The sequence below is a fragment of the Odontesthes bonariensis genome, chromosome 15 (assembly GCF_027942865.1).
Source record: "Odontesthes bonariensis isolate fOdoBon6 chromosome 15, fOdoBon6.hap1, whole genome shotgun sequence".
In the NCBI taxonomy this organism is placed as follows: domain Eukaryota; kingdom Metazoa; phylum Chordata; class Actinopteri; order Atheriniformes; family Atherinopsidae; genus Odontesthes; species Odontesthes bonariensis.
The window spans coordinates 18,660,982-18,675,136 of NC_134520.1; the positions used below are offsets into that span (position 1 = coordinate 18,660,982).

The 14,155-nt window shown below is 39.0% G+C and overlaps 2 protein-coding genes across 2 annotated transcripts; both read right to left on the reverse strand.

Moving 5' to 3' along the window:
* Positions 1–16: 16 nt before the first annotated feature.
* Positions 17–7,283, reverse strand: soat1 (sterol O-acyltransferase 1). Its single transcript, XM_075484360.1, has 16 exons — positions 7,178–7,283; positions 6,521–6,672; positions 5,768–5,826; positions 4,839–4,987; positions 4,613–4,672; positions 4,365–4,472; positions 3,904–4,189; positions 3,666–3,744; positions 3,483–3,567; positions 3,313–3,358; positions 3,079–3,208; positions 2,845–2,942; positions 2,660–2,758; positions 2,372–2,507; positions 2,042–2,187; positions 17–1,925 (listed from the first exon to the last, which is right to left on the reverse strand). The coding sequence occupies exons 2-16, from the start codon at positions 6,669–6,671 to the stop codon at positions 1,848–1,850; spliced, it is 1,710 nt and encodes a 569-aa protein (XP_075340475.1). The 5' UTR covers position 6,672; positions 7,178–7,283; the 3' UTR covers positions 17–1,847.
* Positions 7,284–9,364: 2,081 nt separating this feature from the next.
* On the reverse strand, positions 9,365–13,242 carry LOC142399977 (collagen alpha-1(V) chain). The gene is made up of 13 exons (XM_075484539.1): positions 13,217–13,242; positions 13,051–13,104; positions 12,888–12,941; positions 12,567–12,620; positions 12,433–12,486; positions 12,288–12,341; positions 12,123–12,140; positions 11,816–11,878; positions 11,233–11,368; positions 11,017–11,123; positions 10,548–10,628; positions 10,235–10,444; positions 9,365–9,558 (listed from the first exon to the last, which is right to left on the reverse strand). The coding sequence occupies exons 1-13, from the start codon at positions 13,235–13,237 to the stop codon at positions 9,406–9,408; spliced, it is 1,059 nt and encodes a 352-aa protein (XP_075340654.1). The 5' UTR covers positions 13,238–13,242; the 3' UTR covers positions 9,365–9,405.
* Between the last annotated feature and the right edge of the window lie 913 nt (positions 13,243–14,155).

A 14,155-nucleotide genomic window follows, 5' to 3' on the forward strand; every position in this document is an offset into this window, starting at 1 on the left:
AGGGAATACATCTGTTTTATTGTTTGAAATGGAGCCCACTATTTGTTCTATTTACACTTTACAAGTATCCTTTATCATTTTAATATCCCTTTGTATAAGGGCAGTAGCAGACAATTGTCTAGAATCCTAATACATAAAACGTACTGATCACCTGGCACAGAATACTAGTGCATGCCAAAAATCACATTGGAGACAAGATTGATAGTATCTAGGCAAAGCTCAACTCTCAAAATAAATATACAATCGATGTGAAGAGCCTCTCTCCAGCTTTATTATAAATATTATCTTTATGAATAAAATCTCAAAGGCATCAAGCAGGTTTAAAACGTCAGTCATTGTGGATTTGGTAAAAGTTCAAAGTTAAAATATTTCTACTATCTGTACATATTACAAAAAGATGGTGATATTTGTGTTTACCAAACTTATCCTTGTGAAAGAATCCGGGGAAACAAAAATATCTTGCCAAAAATGAGCAGAGGAGGATTTAAAATCAAAAGCTTCACTACAGTGCCACCTTGTGGTCATTAAGCTCCTCATCGCTGGTTTTTACTTTGTATTGTGCATCTCATTATTCTCATTCACAAACACGGCCTCCCTGCACTCAAACATTCACGGAGCATAACGTTTTCTCAAAATACAACCATTACTTCAACACCACAAAAAGCACATCAAATCTCTTAATCCAGTAGTCTGACACAAAGGTGACTATATAAAGAATACAAGACACTCATTAAATGTACTGATTATCTGCCGACGCAAACTGTAGCCCTTGGTGCTTATCAAGTTTAATCATTTTCTCATTGTCATGACATTCAAGCTACAAGTTTTACAGCAGTGTTCTGTAGTGATTCCACCTTGGACTTTAAATAACTTAACTCTCAACGCTGGTCATGACACCAGCACAGCTTGTAAGTTGTCAAGAAAACGTTTCCATAATGCTATACTGTGTGTTCAAAGCAATCAAATTAATCATTAACAGTACAACCGGCAGGATATATTTACTTAGTACAGCACGACTATCACCTCCACTTAACATTTTCTTTTACAGACATCAGTGTTCAGTGGGACTTCACAATTTTTTAGATCTTGATTATAATTCACAAGTGCACAACATCTTAAATTTGTGCTTTGGCAGGTAGAGATCAAAAGAACAAATCAAGTCTACCACAGTGGTCCGCGTGATGCCTGAATCATCAGTTTCAGATACATTATAAAGTGACTACCGCACTATGGTACCATGTTAAATAGGTTATAATACAGAGACCACTGCTTGTCAGATTTATAAAAAACACCAAACAGCAAGTAATTTTTCCATGGTAAATCTCATTGGCAGTGAAAATAAATACGTTTGTTTCAGTCTCACCATACAACACACTGAAATACAGTGGAGCTGCAACTGCAAACCCTGTTAAATATTAACCATTACTGCACATATGAATAATGTTTGCACTGCATAATGTTTGTATTCAGCAGCCATGTCATTATTTCCACTGTCTTATTAGTACAAGGCGTGTTTTCACAGTTGATCAAGGCAAAAAATTACATCAGAAACATCTATAGTGCATACAAGTAGGAGCTCACAAGTGCTTTGAAGCGGAGGAGGATTTTTTTTTTTGTGGGGTTACCTTTGAAAACTAAAAACAGATAAGGCATCGCTGTGACTTTGCTGATTTTGGCATTTTCGTCAGATACTTTCCCATACATTCATATACAGGCACAGACACGTGAACTTAGGGCAATGAACGAAAACAAAAAAACACAAGATCAGAAGTTATGACGTCAACAGAAAGGCTGGCTGAGTTTATATTGATCACCGAGAGTCCTCCTCTGAATAGTCCCATTATTTGTCACAGCTTATCAGAGTCTGCCATCGAGCCTCTCTGACAGCTCCAGGAGCGCGGCTTCAGCAACTCAAGGAAGGAAGACTGGAACAAAAACACCACGATCATAAGAAGGTACATTTGTGTCTATACATCTGCTTGACAGTTAATTACACTGCAAAACAAGGAAGAAAATACTGATCTCAAAGCAATGCCATTACCTCCTTCAGGGGACAGTAGAGCTGGGCATACCACTCCTGGGAATACAGACAGATAATGACTCCTTGACCCAGGAACAGTGATGTCCACATGATTATGTTCCAGATGGGGCCTTTCCTTTGGTCATGCAGAATGAAGTTGAACATCACTGTGGGCGGATAAAGACATAAAAACGGGTGTGGAGGCAGTGAAAAGATGAATGTCTCATAAATAGAATGGATTTCAGAGCTTCATGACCCAGACAGATCGGTTTAGCGCAATTCTGGAGTAACATGCATGTTCTTTATGCCCTGTTCAAAGGTAGAGAGGTGTGCGATTGTCCTTTTTCTTACCTCCAAAGCACATGAAGAGACAGAAGAGCACAGGATAGAAGAAGCCAAAGCAGACTGCAAGAATGTACTCATGGACCACCGCAGACAGCGTAAACACGAAGAACATGGCTGCTGCCCGAAAACGCTTTTCAGATACCTGGAATGACAAGAACAGGAAGAACAGACAAGTCTAAACATATCCAGCATAACGCTTAATCTGATCCATGAATTTCACCAAGGTTAAAGACATTTGAAAATAACTGTTGCTCACATTCAAAAATCCTCTGTATCAGCTGTAAAGCCACTCACCCACAGGAAATCCCGGTACACATAGTAATACAGCCAGTCATGGACCACTACATTCCAAGTGCGGTAGTAATTGGCAAAAGAGGTTGAATTCCACCAGTCCTATCAGGGGTAATCAAAATTAAGTCAAATATCAAGTACAGTGTAGGGGCCTCGCTAGAAGTTTGCAGTGAGGGGGAGAGCAGCACCTTGTAAAACATCCTGTCTGCAAAGCGAAGCATCTCGGCAAAAGCATTGAGCCAACAATGGAGAAAGGCAAAGAAGCCCAGGAAGAGAACTAACACTCCTGCAAAGGAAAAAACAAAAAACAAAGACTGAACATTTTGTCATGGAACAGATATAATACGTCTCTCATGAAAACAAATATGACCACTTGGGTAGGGCGTTTGTCAAAGCGACCAATGACATGTAGCTGATCTTACCTGGCAGTATGGAGTTAAAGACACCGAGCACCATGGCCCGCAGATCAAACAGCTGCAGACTGATGCTGTGGAACTGCGGGATGCACAGCCGCACAAATACGTAATAGGCATAAAACAGACAGCCGAGAACCTGTGGAGAGGGAGGGGAGCGGCTGGTATAGTTTCAAAACTGAATCGATATCTTTCACGTCAAAACGCGTTAGGTGAGCATGAAAATGCAAAAGAAGTCGGTACCTGAAGTAACTTTGTGGCCACATAGCTCCATCTAATCACTGGATTCCTGAATTGGATGAGAAAAAAGGGTTTTCATGAATGGACTGCTGCGTGGAAAAAACAGTGCTCTTCGTTTAGGTGTCAAGAGGGAATCATAACCGACACTGGACGAATAGGCAACGAGTATTTACCTGGGGTACCGCTCTCTGTAAATAAGTGTGGGTGCAAACAGGAAGTAGATATACTGAGAAACCTGAGGAACCACTGGGCCAGAGCCTGTCAATAACAGGGGAAAACAGGCTTATTTAAGTAAGGACAGAGAAAATCCCTTGAATATACAAGAAAAACCATGCTGAAGTTGGATGGCTACATACTGGTCTTTCCTTTAGCCCAAGTCAGGACTTTTGGCACATTCTCCCTGACAAAGGAGTGGGCTTTCATCATTAGACGTACCTATATTGAGAAAAAGAATCAAAAACTAAATGATACCTTTTAATGGAGTAAGGCGTGTTTTTTTTTTTTTTAAAGCACATTTCAATCGAAGAAGTTTTACTAAGTTCCCCAACGGTGAAGGTGGAAATCAAGATTAAATAAGCCACCCAGTTCATCTACCTGTTCGAGGATGATGATGAAGCAGGATGCAGGCGGCAGACTGTTAGTCACCACCACATATGTGGGCAGGAATCCCAAACCCAGACCTTGATAGAGCAGGAACACGGAACCAAACAGCATACTGTACAGCCTGGTGTGACCATAAGAGCCCGACTGGCTCTGTGACCACAGACTGAATAAGGTGTAAGGAACCAGCAACGCAGACAGGAACATGCAGATCCACGTGCACACCACCAGAGGGAACTGTCCAAATGCATAGACCAGCAGGTCAAAGTCCAACACCAGTCTAAGGAAAGAGAGATTAAGAAGATATGTCAAGTTTGACACTTCCGCTCAGGAGTTATTGTCATCATATTTACCCCATCTGCAAAAGAAAAAGAAAAAATACAAGAGGAAGCTTTTTTCCCCCCCAAGTTATCCAACTGAGTTTGCATGGAGGAAAAAAGTACGTTTCACATTACCTGCCTTCGTCAATGAAATCTACCACAAGTGTGCTGAGAATGAAGAGAATGAGAAGCGCAATGAACATGTGGTAGATAGTCCTGATGTGGTTCACCTCAAACAGCTCGCTGCGGAAAATCAGAAAACACAAATGTGGTGCCTGTACAACTGCAATCGAGTTATTACACAATCTGAAGCCAACTCATAGAGTACCTTGGTCTTTTGTACGAAATACTCATGTGGCATTTGCAGCTAAGTGTCAACTTACTCTAGGAGGGACCTGCGACTCACAAAAAGCTTTCCCTGGCCATGAGGAGGTCGAAAGTGCCTGCAGAAAAACACAACGGGGGTGGCGATGAGCAAATCTAAAATTTTTCACAAGAAAGACTTGAAGAGCACAAGTGTGACCAACAGACAACTAGAGAAAGAATATCCACATCGAGGATTTAATTCAACATTTAATTTGGTTGCTAAATAGAGGCTGAGGTGTGCACCCAAGTTTGCTCCTCTCCTTGTCCGACAGTGGGGGTGAGAAGACGGCAGGTACAGGTGCTGGCTCAAGGCTGGCTGATTCTTCAATAAGACTGTCCACAAAGTCACTGACCTGGTTGTCAAACTGACGCATCAGGTCACTTCTCAGATACTGGGCAAAAGAAGAAGACGCAAATGCAGTTAGTTCACAGTCTGTACATACCTGAATAAATGTGAACAACGCCTCTGTGGGACTAATGATGGGCTTTCTGAACATGCAAATTCACTGTTCAGATTCTTTTAATCATTTTTTAACCCACTGACATGTTCCCCAGACAAAACCAAGACAAAAAGATTGCACTATTGTTGTTTTAGCATGCTAAAAGTGTGATTAGACGAAGGACCTACTTAACTGTATGTATCTTTTGTAAAGAACAGCAATAAAAGTCACTGTTTTGATCTTACAAAAGGAGTCATGAGAAAACTTTCTGATGATTATTTGTCACAGGCAGAAACCATGATAAATTTGTTTTCTAAATACTGATTCTTTTCCAGTTCAACTGTCTTTCTGTTCTTCTTTTTGGTCATCACGTCACTCGCTCAAATTCGGATAATCGGAATTTTCTACAGACAAAGCATCTCCAGGAGAGATTATATTACTTGCTGTGGTCTGTAACACCACTGATAGGGACTGAGATATTCTGAAATCAATGGAGCAGGGAACTGCTGCTCTAAACATATAAAAAAATATAAATTCACCCAATAATCAAACTTATGTTGAAAGATTGCAACCTTTAGAAATGAATTAAAGACCAAAACAAAAAGATACTCACTATAAGTAACTACTAACAGAGGAAACCCGGGATCACTCTGCTTTCTGGACATGGTTTTGGTCACCCATCATCACATGCAGAAAGAGCAATGTCTTAACTCGTGTTATCAGTTTACTGACCTCTGCTTTTCTTTTCAGTTGCAGCTTTTTGCTGATTACATGTTCCACTCCAATTCTCCCTGAAATTGGAACATGAGCAAACAAAGATGGCATATGATGATTACAAAAAAAAAAAAAAAAAAGGGAGCCGACAAGCTGTTTCTTAAACAATTCTTCTGTCGACACATCTAAATGAACAATTAACAACGAGTCAGCTAAGCTACCTCATCTCAGAAGAACTTCTATGTGGTAAATGTAAACACTTACATCAAATAAAACAGATCTGGCATACACGGTGACCATTTTGAAACTAAAGGTTGGCAGTGATCACAATTTTAGAGAGGGGCACCGTAGATTCTGACAACTGGGAAACGACACGAGTGAAATGAGTTGAGTTAAGGTTTGTTCCCTCACTGAGGTCAAACACTGACCATATCTGACAATGTGAAAAAGACTAGGACTTACACCATGTGTGTGCATCATTGTCTGTTAATCAACCTCATCTGTGCAGTTCATGTTTGTACTTTAAACACAGTGACAAATGCAAAGATACAGCCAGTGTTTGTCAGTCTCCATCGCACTTACTGCAGTGCAGGTTAAAGAAAAAGCAAAGAGGAACACATGATCACATGGCATGGTATCAACTGGCAACACACCTACTGATTTTACTAAAATTTTACTAAAATGATCATTAGTGGTTTTAAAAATCCACTGTAGTAAAGGTCAGTGGTTTGTCACTTGGTCCTGCTATTGAGGACATGAGATTTTGCTCACCATTGCTGGTGATGTGGTTGTCTCCGTTGTCTTGCTGATCTTTTTCAGGACTTGATTCTCCATCCAAAGAACTATCCAAGTCAGGGAAGCTTGCCATCTCTGGAAAGGTTCGGCTGCGGGACCTGGGGAAACTGTCATCCTTACTTTCCATCCTACAGAAACAGGAGGGCGGTAAATGATCAGTGGCAGCTCTAAAGTGAATGGACTACGTCTTGGGAATACTTAAAGAAGTCGCATGCTATCGCGATAAAAAAAAAAAAAAAAAAAAAAAATGGAATGGTACGGATTTTAAATGACAGACAAAGCAAACCCAGTTGACAATCAAATCACTCTCACATGAACGGACTCTCAGCAGACAGACGGCTAACTGATGGTTAGCTGCCGGCAGCTCATTTAGTGACAGGCAGCGATTCATGAGCTAACCAGGAAGCTGGTTGGGCTTAATCACCAATGGGGTTAACATTACTCAAGTCCGACGTGAATGCTTCTGTCCGAAGATACTCCGAGTTGTTAGCCCTGAGTGACAGTGCTAGTCAAATTAGCCAACTTGTTGACGTTTATCGTTGATAAGCGGAACAGGTTGACAGAAGCGGGTGACTGACATCTCCGTGAAAACAAAAATGTTTTTTTTTTTTTGTCGACTCCCTGAACACTTACTCGCTTTGTCCTCTCGTGTTAAGACGTTCCCGGACGTTTGTCAGCACAGGAAGAGATGTTTTAAGTCCCTTAACAGCTCACCTTCCCCATTGAACAAACACTGGGGAGATGATGAACGGAGCTGCCGATGATGATTGGCCGAAAGTCTCTCCTCCTTTTGACGTCACTGGCGCCCTAAACGTTGTATTACTCTATAGCTCTGTGTTAAATGACCATCGCAGTCAGAGCCATGTCAGATGAACAAAAGATAAAAAGCTGTGCAATGCCTGAGTATAATTTGCTTAAAAAATACACGTGACAAATACATTTATTCATCTAAAGATTATTTAAAGCCCTACTCTAGCAGCTACTCACGCCCCTACATATAATGGCCATAAAAGTGTATAAATATTACTTTAGACCTTTTTCATTCAGTGATTTGATTTGATACTTGACACACACTGGGACACTGCTCAACTTTTAAAATGTGTATCATCTTGTACATACAAATCAATCAAATCAAATTTATTTATATAGCACATTTCATGTACAAACAATTCAAAGTGCTTTACATAAAATAAAAGCATTGCACAATGGAGTGGAAGAAGCATTAAAAATACATAAAAGAATATAAAGAGAAACAAATATAGAAACATACAGTATGACAGATTCCCCTACTCTGATCCAGCAATGAGAGTGCCATATACGCCCATGTTGGCTGTGCTTGCGCTCTTCTGAACAGAACTTTCTGATGTTCCCAGGATCTGTTGGAGTTTGGGGTTAAGCGCACCACTGTTTCCTTCATTTCCCACATCTTTTTCAATTCCTTCTTAATTACTTGGTATTTTTGAGCGTCTTGTTGATGCTACTTTGATTTCATGTATATATAACAAATTGTTTTTGATAGAAGACATCTTATGTTTGGTCGAGATTGGAACAATGTTGGATTGTGTAGAAAAAATAAGACCCTATTTGTAATTCAGCTACTATAGTAGCAAGCTGTACTGCTGGGAAGTGGCAACTCTCCACACACTAACAGTAAGCAAGTTTCCTTTACCTTGGTTAGATGCGCAATCTACTTGAACTATGATTACAGCTCGACTTGGCGATTTATGGGGACAACTGTTCTTGTCCCAGGGGAGCGGACTAAAATATGTCCAACTGTACAACAACATGTAATGTGTAAGAAAACGCTGTAGACAATTTGCTGCTTCTAACCTTTTGTTTTTTGAACCTGATGATTTTATATGATGACGCTGCAGTTAGAGGATTAGGATTTTATTAGAACAAAGTGACAGTCTGGAAATGCTTTAAGTTTACCACAGTCTTAATGGGCTTATTTACAGTCAAGATTTATGACACATTTGGCCGCCAGACAAAATAAACAGAGAATATGTGAATGAAAGCAGATTTATTGTGAATATGGCTGTATTAACATACACTTACATTTGACTGTTTTTACAAAAAAAAAAAGATGCAAAAAGAATACACTATGCATGTACAGAGTGCCTAGGCCCATCCGAGTCTAGCTGAGTGCATACATACGGAGTGATTCAGTCCACAACTGCATTATTTGAGCGTGTTAGTCCGGTTTGGAGAAGCTCAGTTTTGTACGATTTTGGTCATTGAACAATAATTAACAGAAAACTGTGAATATGCAGTTCTGTCTTCTAATCTGTGGCAATAAAAGGTTTAGGGAGCTAGTAATGTACTTGATATAGTCTAAAAGATACTCTTTTTTTATTACTTTATGTATCTAGTAAACACAAGCAACAAGAATAATGCAGGCAAAAAACATTAGGCAAAAGGTGTCAACCTAAGAACTTCATTTCCCATTGAACCCTACACATGCTGCCATTAAGTTTACTGATCACCTGGCAGTTAAACTAATGTTCATCATCAACTATATGTTGTCAAAGTGATCATTTTACTGTTACAATCTATTCCTCCAAATCAAAGACAAGTCATCTAATACATCTGAATACAAAGTTACAAGCAACATTGAATTGATGATTTGATGCTACACACGTTTTTTTTTAAATAAAAATGATAGAAAATTTTTCCTCCGATAGAACGTTACAATTTTACAATTCAATAAATATACATAACATAAAAATAACAGCACAGAGTAAACCATTTCTAACAAAATTATACACTTTCTCAGAAATCCAAATAAGTTGGTGTGCAATGAGGTTTGGTGTCCTCATCATGATATAGAAACACAGACACAAACACACACAGTTTAATGCTCACAGGAAGCAGAGGGGTCCTAAAACTACTGCGATCTCAGAGAATATAATGGATGTTCCGCTCATCTCCACACCCAGATCTCTTACAGGAAGTAACTCCATGTCACCTCGATGCAATTCTGTGTTCCCGCGAACCTTCACAGCCATGTGCACCTGGATTAAGATCAGGCCAAAAGTTCACTTTATTCTTTCTTGATTTGTGAATTTATTCAAGATATTTTCAGCATCTGATTAATGTCTATGAACCATCTTCAATCTACTATTATTCAATGAAATCAGATCCTCCCATACTTATTTTCTCTCTTCCTCAAAACTTGTAAAATTACCACAATTTCATTTCTCCAAAATAGTTGCGTGCGCATGCATTCATTTTACAAGTTACAAGTTTTACATTATGTGAAACTGTCACATGTGATTAAAAATGAAGATGAGCATATCACTATTTTCCAAATTCAAAACCTCAGGTTTGAGTTGTCCCATCTGTGTGGTGCAAAACAGACGCATTTCTTTTTTCTCTAATTGACCAAATTTGTTAATGAAATCATTGCTGCTGGGCAGTGAGGGAATATGTTGCTCACAATTCCCACATTTATTGTAACGCTACTATATTTTTCACATATGGACAAATGTATCTATGACACATTTTTGTGTAGTACTGGGCTGTTATTATCGGACATAAATGACTTTTAAATCCTTTTTTTTTTCTTTACATTTCTAGATATGTTCTGCACGTCCCTGTTAAACTTCTGTCATTTAGATAGAAATGAAAGAAAACTGTTGAACAGACAGAAATTGTCTTTTTGACAGAAACAAAATCTTTTCGTCTTACCTCCCAGCCTTTACCAGACACTGCAATAAGGTGTGGATCGATTCGTTTGCCAGAGTCTCCCAGCAAGTGGATAATCTGACTGGCTACTTCTGCTGGGGCAGCAATGGTGGACCGATTTGCTGTAAAACTGAGAGTAATGTTCTGGAAAGATGCCTGGCTGGTTAACCGCAGAAACCTCAGCTGGACAACATTCCCGCCAGCGTACTCAAACTATTAGAAACAAAGTAAGAAGTAGAAATAAAAGGCAGAAAAAAAATAAATCATGCGAAATTAGTTCACCATCTTTTTAAAACAAAGACTTAATTAGACTCACCTTGTGTCCACCACGTTGCTGAGCAAACCACTGCAGAGGCATTACTGACTTCCCCATTTGTTGTTTCCACCTTACTGTAATCTAAAGAGTGGAAGATGATCCAAGTATTTAAAACCTAATCTTTTCATAATGATTTAGATAGATAACAAACTTTAAAAAGTTTTAAAAGCCATAAAAAGATTTGTACGTGTTTCTTTCTATACTTAAAACAAGAAAATGATCTATTAAACTGCAAACTCTGGGGTCTTTAAGAAGTTATAAAACATGAATGCAGTCATAAGAGGGATCCTCATCTGACACCTAATGCTACAGGAACAGAGAAGTATTACATTTTCTTACACTGACATGCGGATTAAAAAGAATAAAGTATTTTCCATGTGTTGTTACTGACATTGTGGGTAGTAAAACCATTCCACACAGCTCTTATTACGCTGATAATGCTAAAGCTAAACCTTGTAAGTGACTGTACCTGTGAATGTAGAGGACCTAAGCAGGTTGTTCCTCCTGCTGTGAAGTTACAGAACACCATCACAGCATCACAGTGACAGCCTTGGTTGGGATCCATGTAAAAGTAACCTGAAAATTTCCATAGACTTGAACACTCAGATTAATTCTGCAGAGTGATTCTAATCAGTAACAGATAAAGTGAAATATCTGATGGATATTAACTTAATCGTACACCGACCATCATTCAGATGCGGATGTAAGACCTTCAGTTCATTACAGGTGGTCCCAGGATTATCTTTGGTTCCCAGGGGCCTGCAGAATGATTCCTCAGCTTCATCACTTTGGGACCATCTTTGGGTTAATGACCTGTTCTGCTGTGGAGAAGTTCATTATTTAGTCAGCAGCCCTAACACTCATAACAGCTCTTGAATATGAGCATAAAGCTCAACTCAAAGCAATATGAAGACATCTTGTAACTAGCATCTATATGAGAATAAAGCTTGTACCAACTTTTTGTTGTCCTTCCTTTAGTTTCAGGGAGCTGGGAGACTGTACTGATGTTTGTAAAGTTTTCAGCTCATAGCTTGAACTGGGTCCAGTTTTTGACCTTTGCTCATTTCTCAGACCTTGTCCTGGTTCAGATTTTGACCCTCGTTGTGTGGGACCCGGTTTGCCAGGTGGTCCTGGTTGTCCCTATTGCAGAATTGACAAGATTCAAACCTTCAGACAATTCAGCGGCACTATGTTACAATAACATTAACTGATCTTTATTTGTGCAATTATTTTTTTCATTTGTATTTTGACAATAATATTTCTCTTACTGGAGGTCCACGCTTGCCCTTAATTCCCGTTGGGCCTTTACTGCCTTGGACACCTTTCATCCCCTTTAAGAGCCAAAACAGAGTTAAACGATGAATGAAAATGAATAAACTTTTCAATGTCAATAATTGCAGGTACACTGCAACAAATGCCCAAAAGAGTCATCCATTTCATCCTTTAGACACCGTTGCATTACAATAGTGTTTCTGTGTTTTAATAAAAAAACAACATGACAAGAATCATATGAGATATATCAGATATATGAAGACACAAACATATAAAGACGTAAAGGTAAATTAATAATTTCACCTTCTTTCCAAGGTGGCCCTGAAACAAAAACAACATCAGTGGTTATGACCGAAAGGTTTTTCTGTGATATCTTAAAAAAGTTTAGCCAACAAAATGTGTCTTGTTCACAAAGTTAGATGTTTCTTTATGTTTATACATGGATAGTGGAATAGTAAGGCATCATACACCGATTCCATGGGAGCCTCTCCTCCCTGGTGGACCATGGGGACCCCTGTCACCCTGTGGAAACAGTACAGTAATTAATAACTACAACTTGTCACAAGCTTTCAAAACAGTGCAAAAAAAAATGCAAAGAAAAAAAAAAACTTACTGGCTTTCCTTTCTGACCTATTGGACCTTTTAGCCCCTGCAACCCAGGATTCCCCTACAATCAAATTAGTCAGATAACATTACATCATATCCTGCTATTGCATTTCTGCACTTTTGTGTTCAGTTTCAACAAACCTTTAACCCAGGGGGACCAATTATTCCTAGTATCCCAATGTCACCTTGAAGACCCTGCACAGAAAAAAACATTTAGAATAACTAACACAACGCATGGAAAACACATTGCTTCCGTCTGATCATAGCTTGATGCAGTTATGATTTCCACGTGACATCTGGTGTTTGCAGTAAAAAATCTGTTTCTGAAAAACATTTCTTATATGTTTTTGTGAGTAAACTCTCAACACATCAGTGCAAAGCATGGGTAAACATGGAGGAAATTTTTTTTTTGCATGTTAGGAATTTATTAATGCGATGTGTGCTGCAATATGTGCATTTTACCGTCCTGCCAACACTTCCAGATTCTCCCTTCTCTCCTCTCAGTCCAGGAATACCCTGTATGATATAGTATATTAGCAGTGATGACGTTTAATCATATCAACAGACACTGCAGCGATTTTTATGAATGATCATATTGTGCTGTAAAAAAACAAAACAAGTATACCTTTGGCCCCATTGGCCCAGGAGGTCCATGTGTTCCCTTTGGACCCGTTTTACCCTGAACAATTCAGAAAAACTGTGCATGATATATCTATGAAGAACACATGTATTTGCCTCATGTTTAGAAAAAATCAAAAAGAAAATAGTATATGATTGACTTTATATTATACCTCAAAACCTCCTGATCCCATGTTTCCTCTAATCCCAGGAGGCCCCGGTTTTCCCTATACAAAACAAGATAGTTATGATTTAAGAGCATTTTCTTTTCTTCACAGTGCCTGGTTGCATGTTATCCATGTCTGGATTGATCTTACCCTCTTGCCAGGCCTCCCTGGGGCTCCTGGAGCTCCTCTGAAACCTACATCACCCTTTGGGGAGAGCAGTGGAGGGATTTAATGCACAAAAAAGTGAGCTGAAGTATTGTAAACTCTTTTTGGAAAAATTTCTTACCGGATCCCCTTCATTACCCTCAACTCCCAGCAAACCATCCAAACCACTCAGGCCCTGGGAATAAGATTAATTTCATTAGTCAACAGCAGCATCTTCCTCATTTAACAACTTTGCCAGTTTATTTTAACACTTAAAATGAACATTGATTCTCAGCAGCAATAATGGATTTGTTTAAACACATGTACATATATATTTATGTGCATATATATGTTTATGTACATATGCATGTCTTTTGTACATCACAAGGGATACTTGCAGGTTTTCCAGGTTTTCCAGGAGCTCCCGACTTCCCTGACTGGCCTTTAGCTCCCTACAAAACAGATTTCATTAGATGAGAGACTGAACTATTTCTAAGGTTTAAGCACAAAGTGTGGAGTAGATGTTTTGTCGCGCTTTGAATGATATGAAATATCATGCGTGTTTTACCAAGCACTGAGAGCAGGATAACATGACGTCAGCAAAGTATTTACAATTAAAATAGTGTGATGTGGATAGAGTTGTTACTGGATTTCATACAGGCAGTGCGGACAGAAAAGTTTTTAGACCCTTTAACGTTTTCCACATTGCGAGATGCTTCTGACTCATCTGAAATGTGGAACTCTGGTGAGAATCACCTTTAACTTAAACAAAAAGGATTTATTAGTTATCTTATGTAGATG

What these genes read in the sequence shown, in the direction of transcription:
- soat1 (XM_075484360.1), bottom strand. Translation starts at nt 6,671, where the DNA reads ATGGAAAGTAAGGATGACAGTTTCCCCAGGTCCCGCAGCCGAACCTTT. An exon ending in TGGCCACAAAGTTACTTCAG is followed by an intron (nt 3,209 to 3,312) that starts GTACCGACTTCT and finishes CCCTCTCCACAG; the next exon opens with GTTCTCGGCTGTCTGTTTTA. An exon ending in TCTCTTCATGTGCTTTGGAG is followed by an intron (nt 2,188 to 2,371) that starts GTAAGAAAAAGG and finishes ATCCGCCCACAG; the next exon opens with TGATGTTCAACTTCATTCTG.
- LOC142399977 (XM_075484539.1), bottom strand. Translation starts at nt 13,237, where the DNA reads ATGGGATCAGGAGGTTTTGAG. An exon ending in ACATCCGCATCTGAATGATG is followed by an intron (nt 11,124 to 11,232) that starts GTCGGTGTACGA and finishes GGAAATTTTCAG; the next exon opens with GTTACTTTTACATGGATCCC. An exon ending in TGTCTGGTAAAGGCTGGGAG is followed by an intron (nt 9,559 to 10,234) that starts GTAAGACGAAAA and finishes ATCTTAATCCAG; the next exon opens with GTGCACATGGCTGTGAAGGT.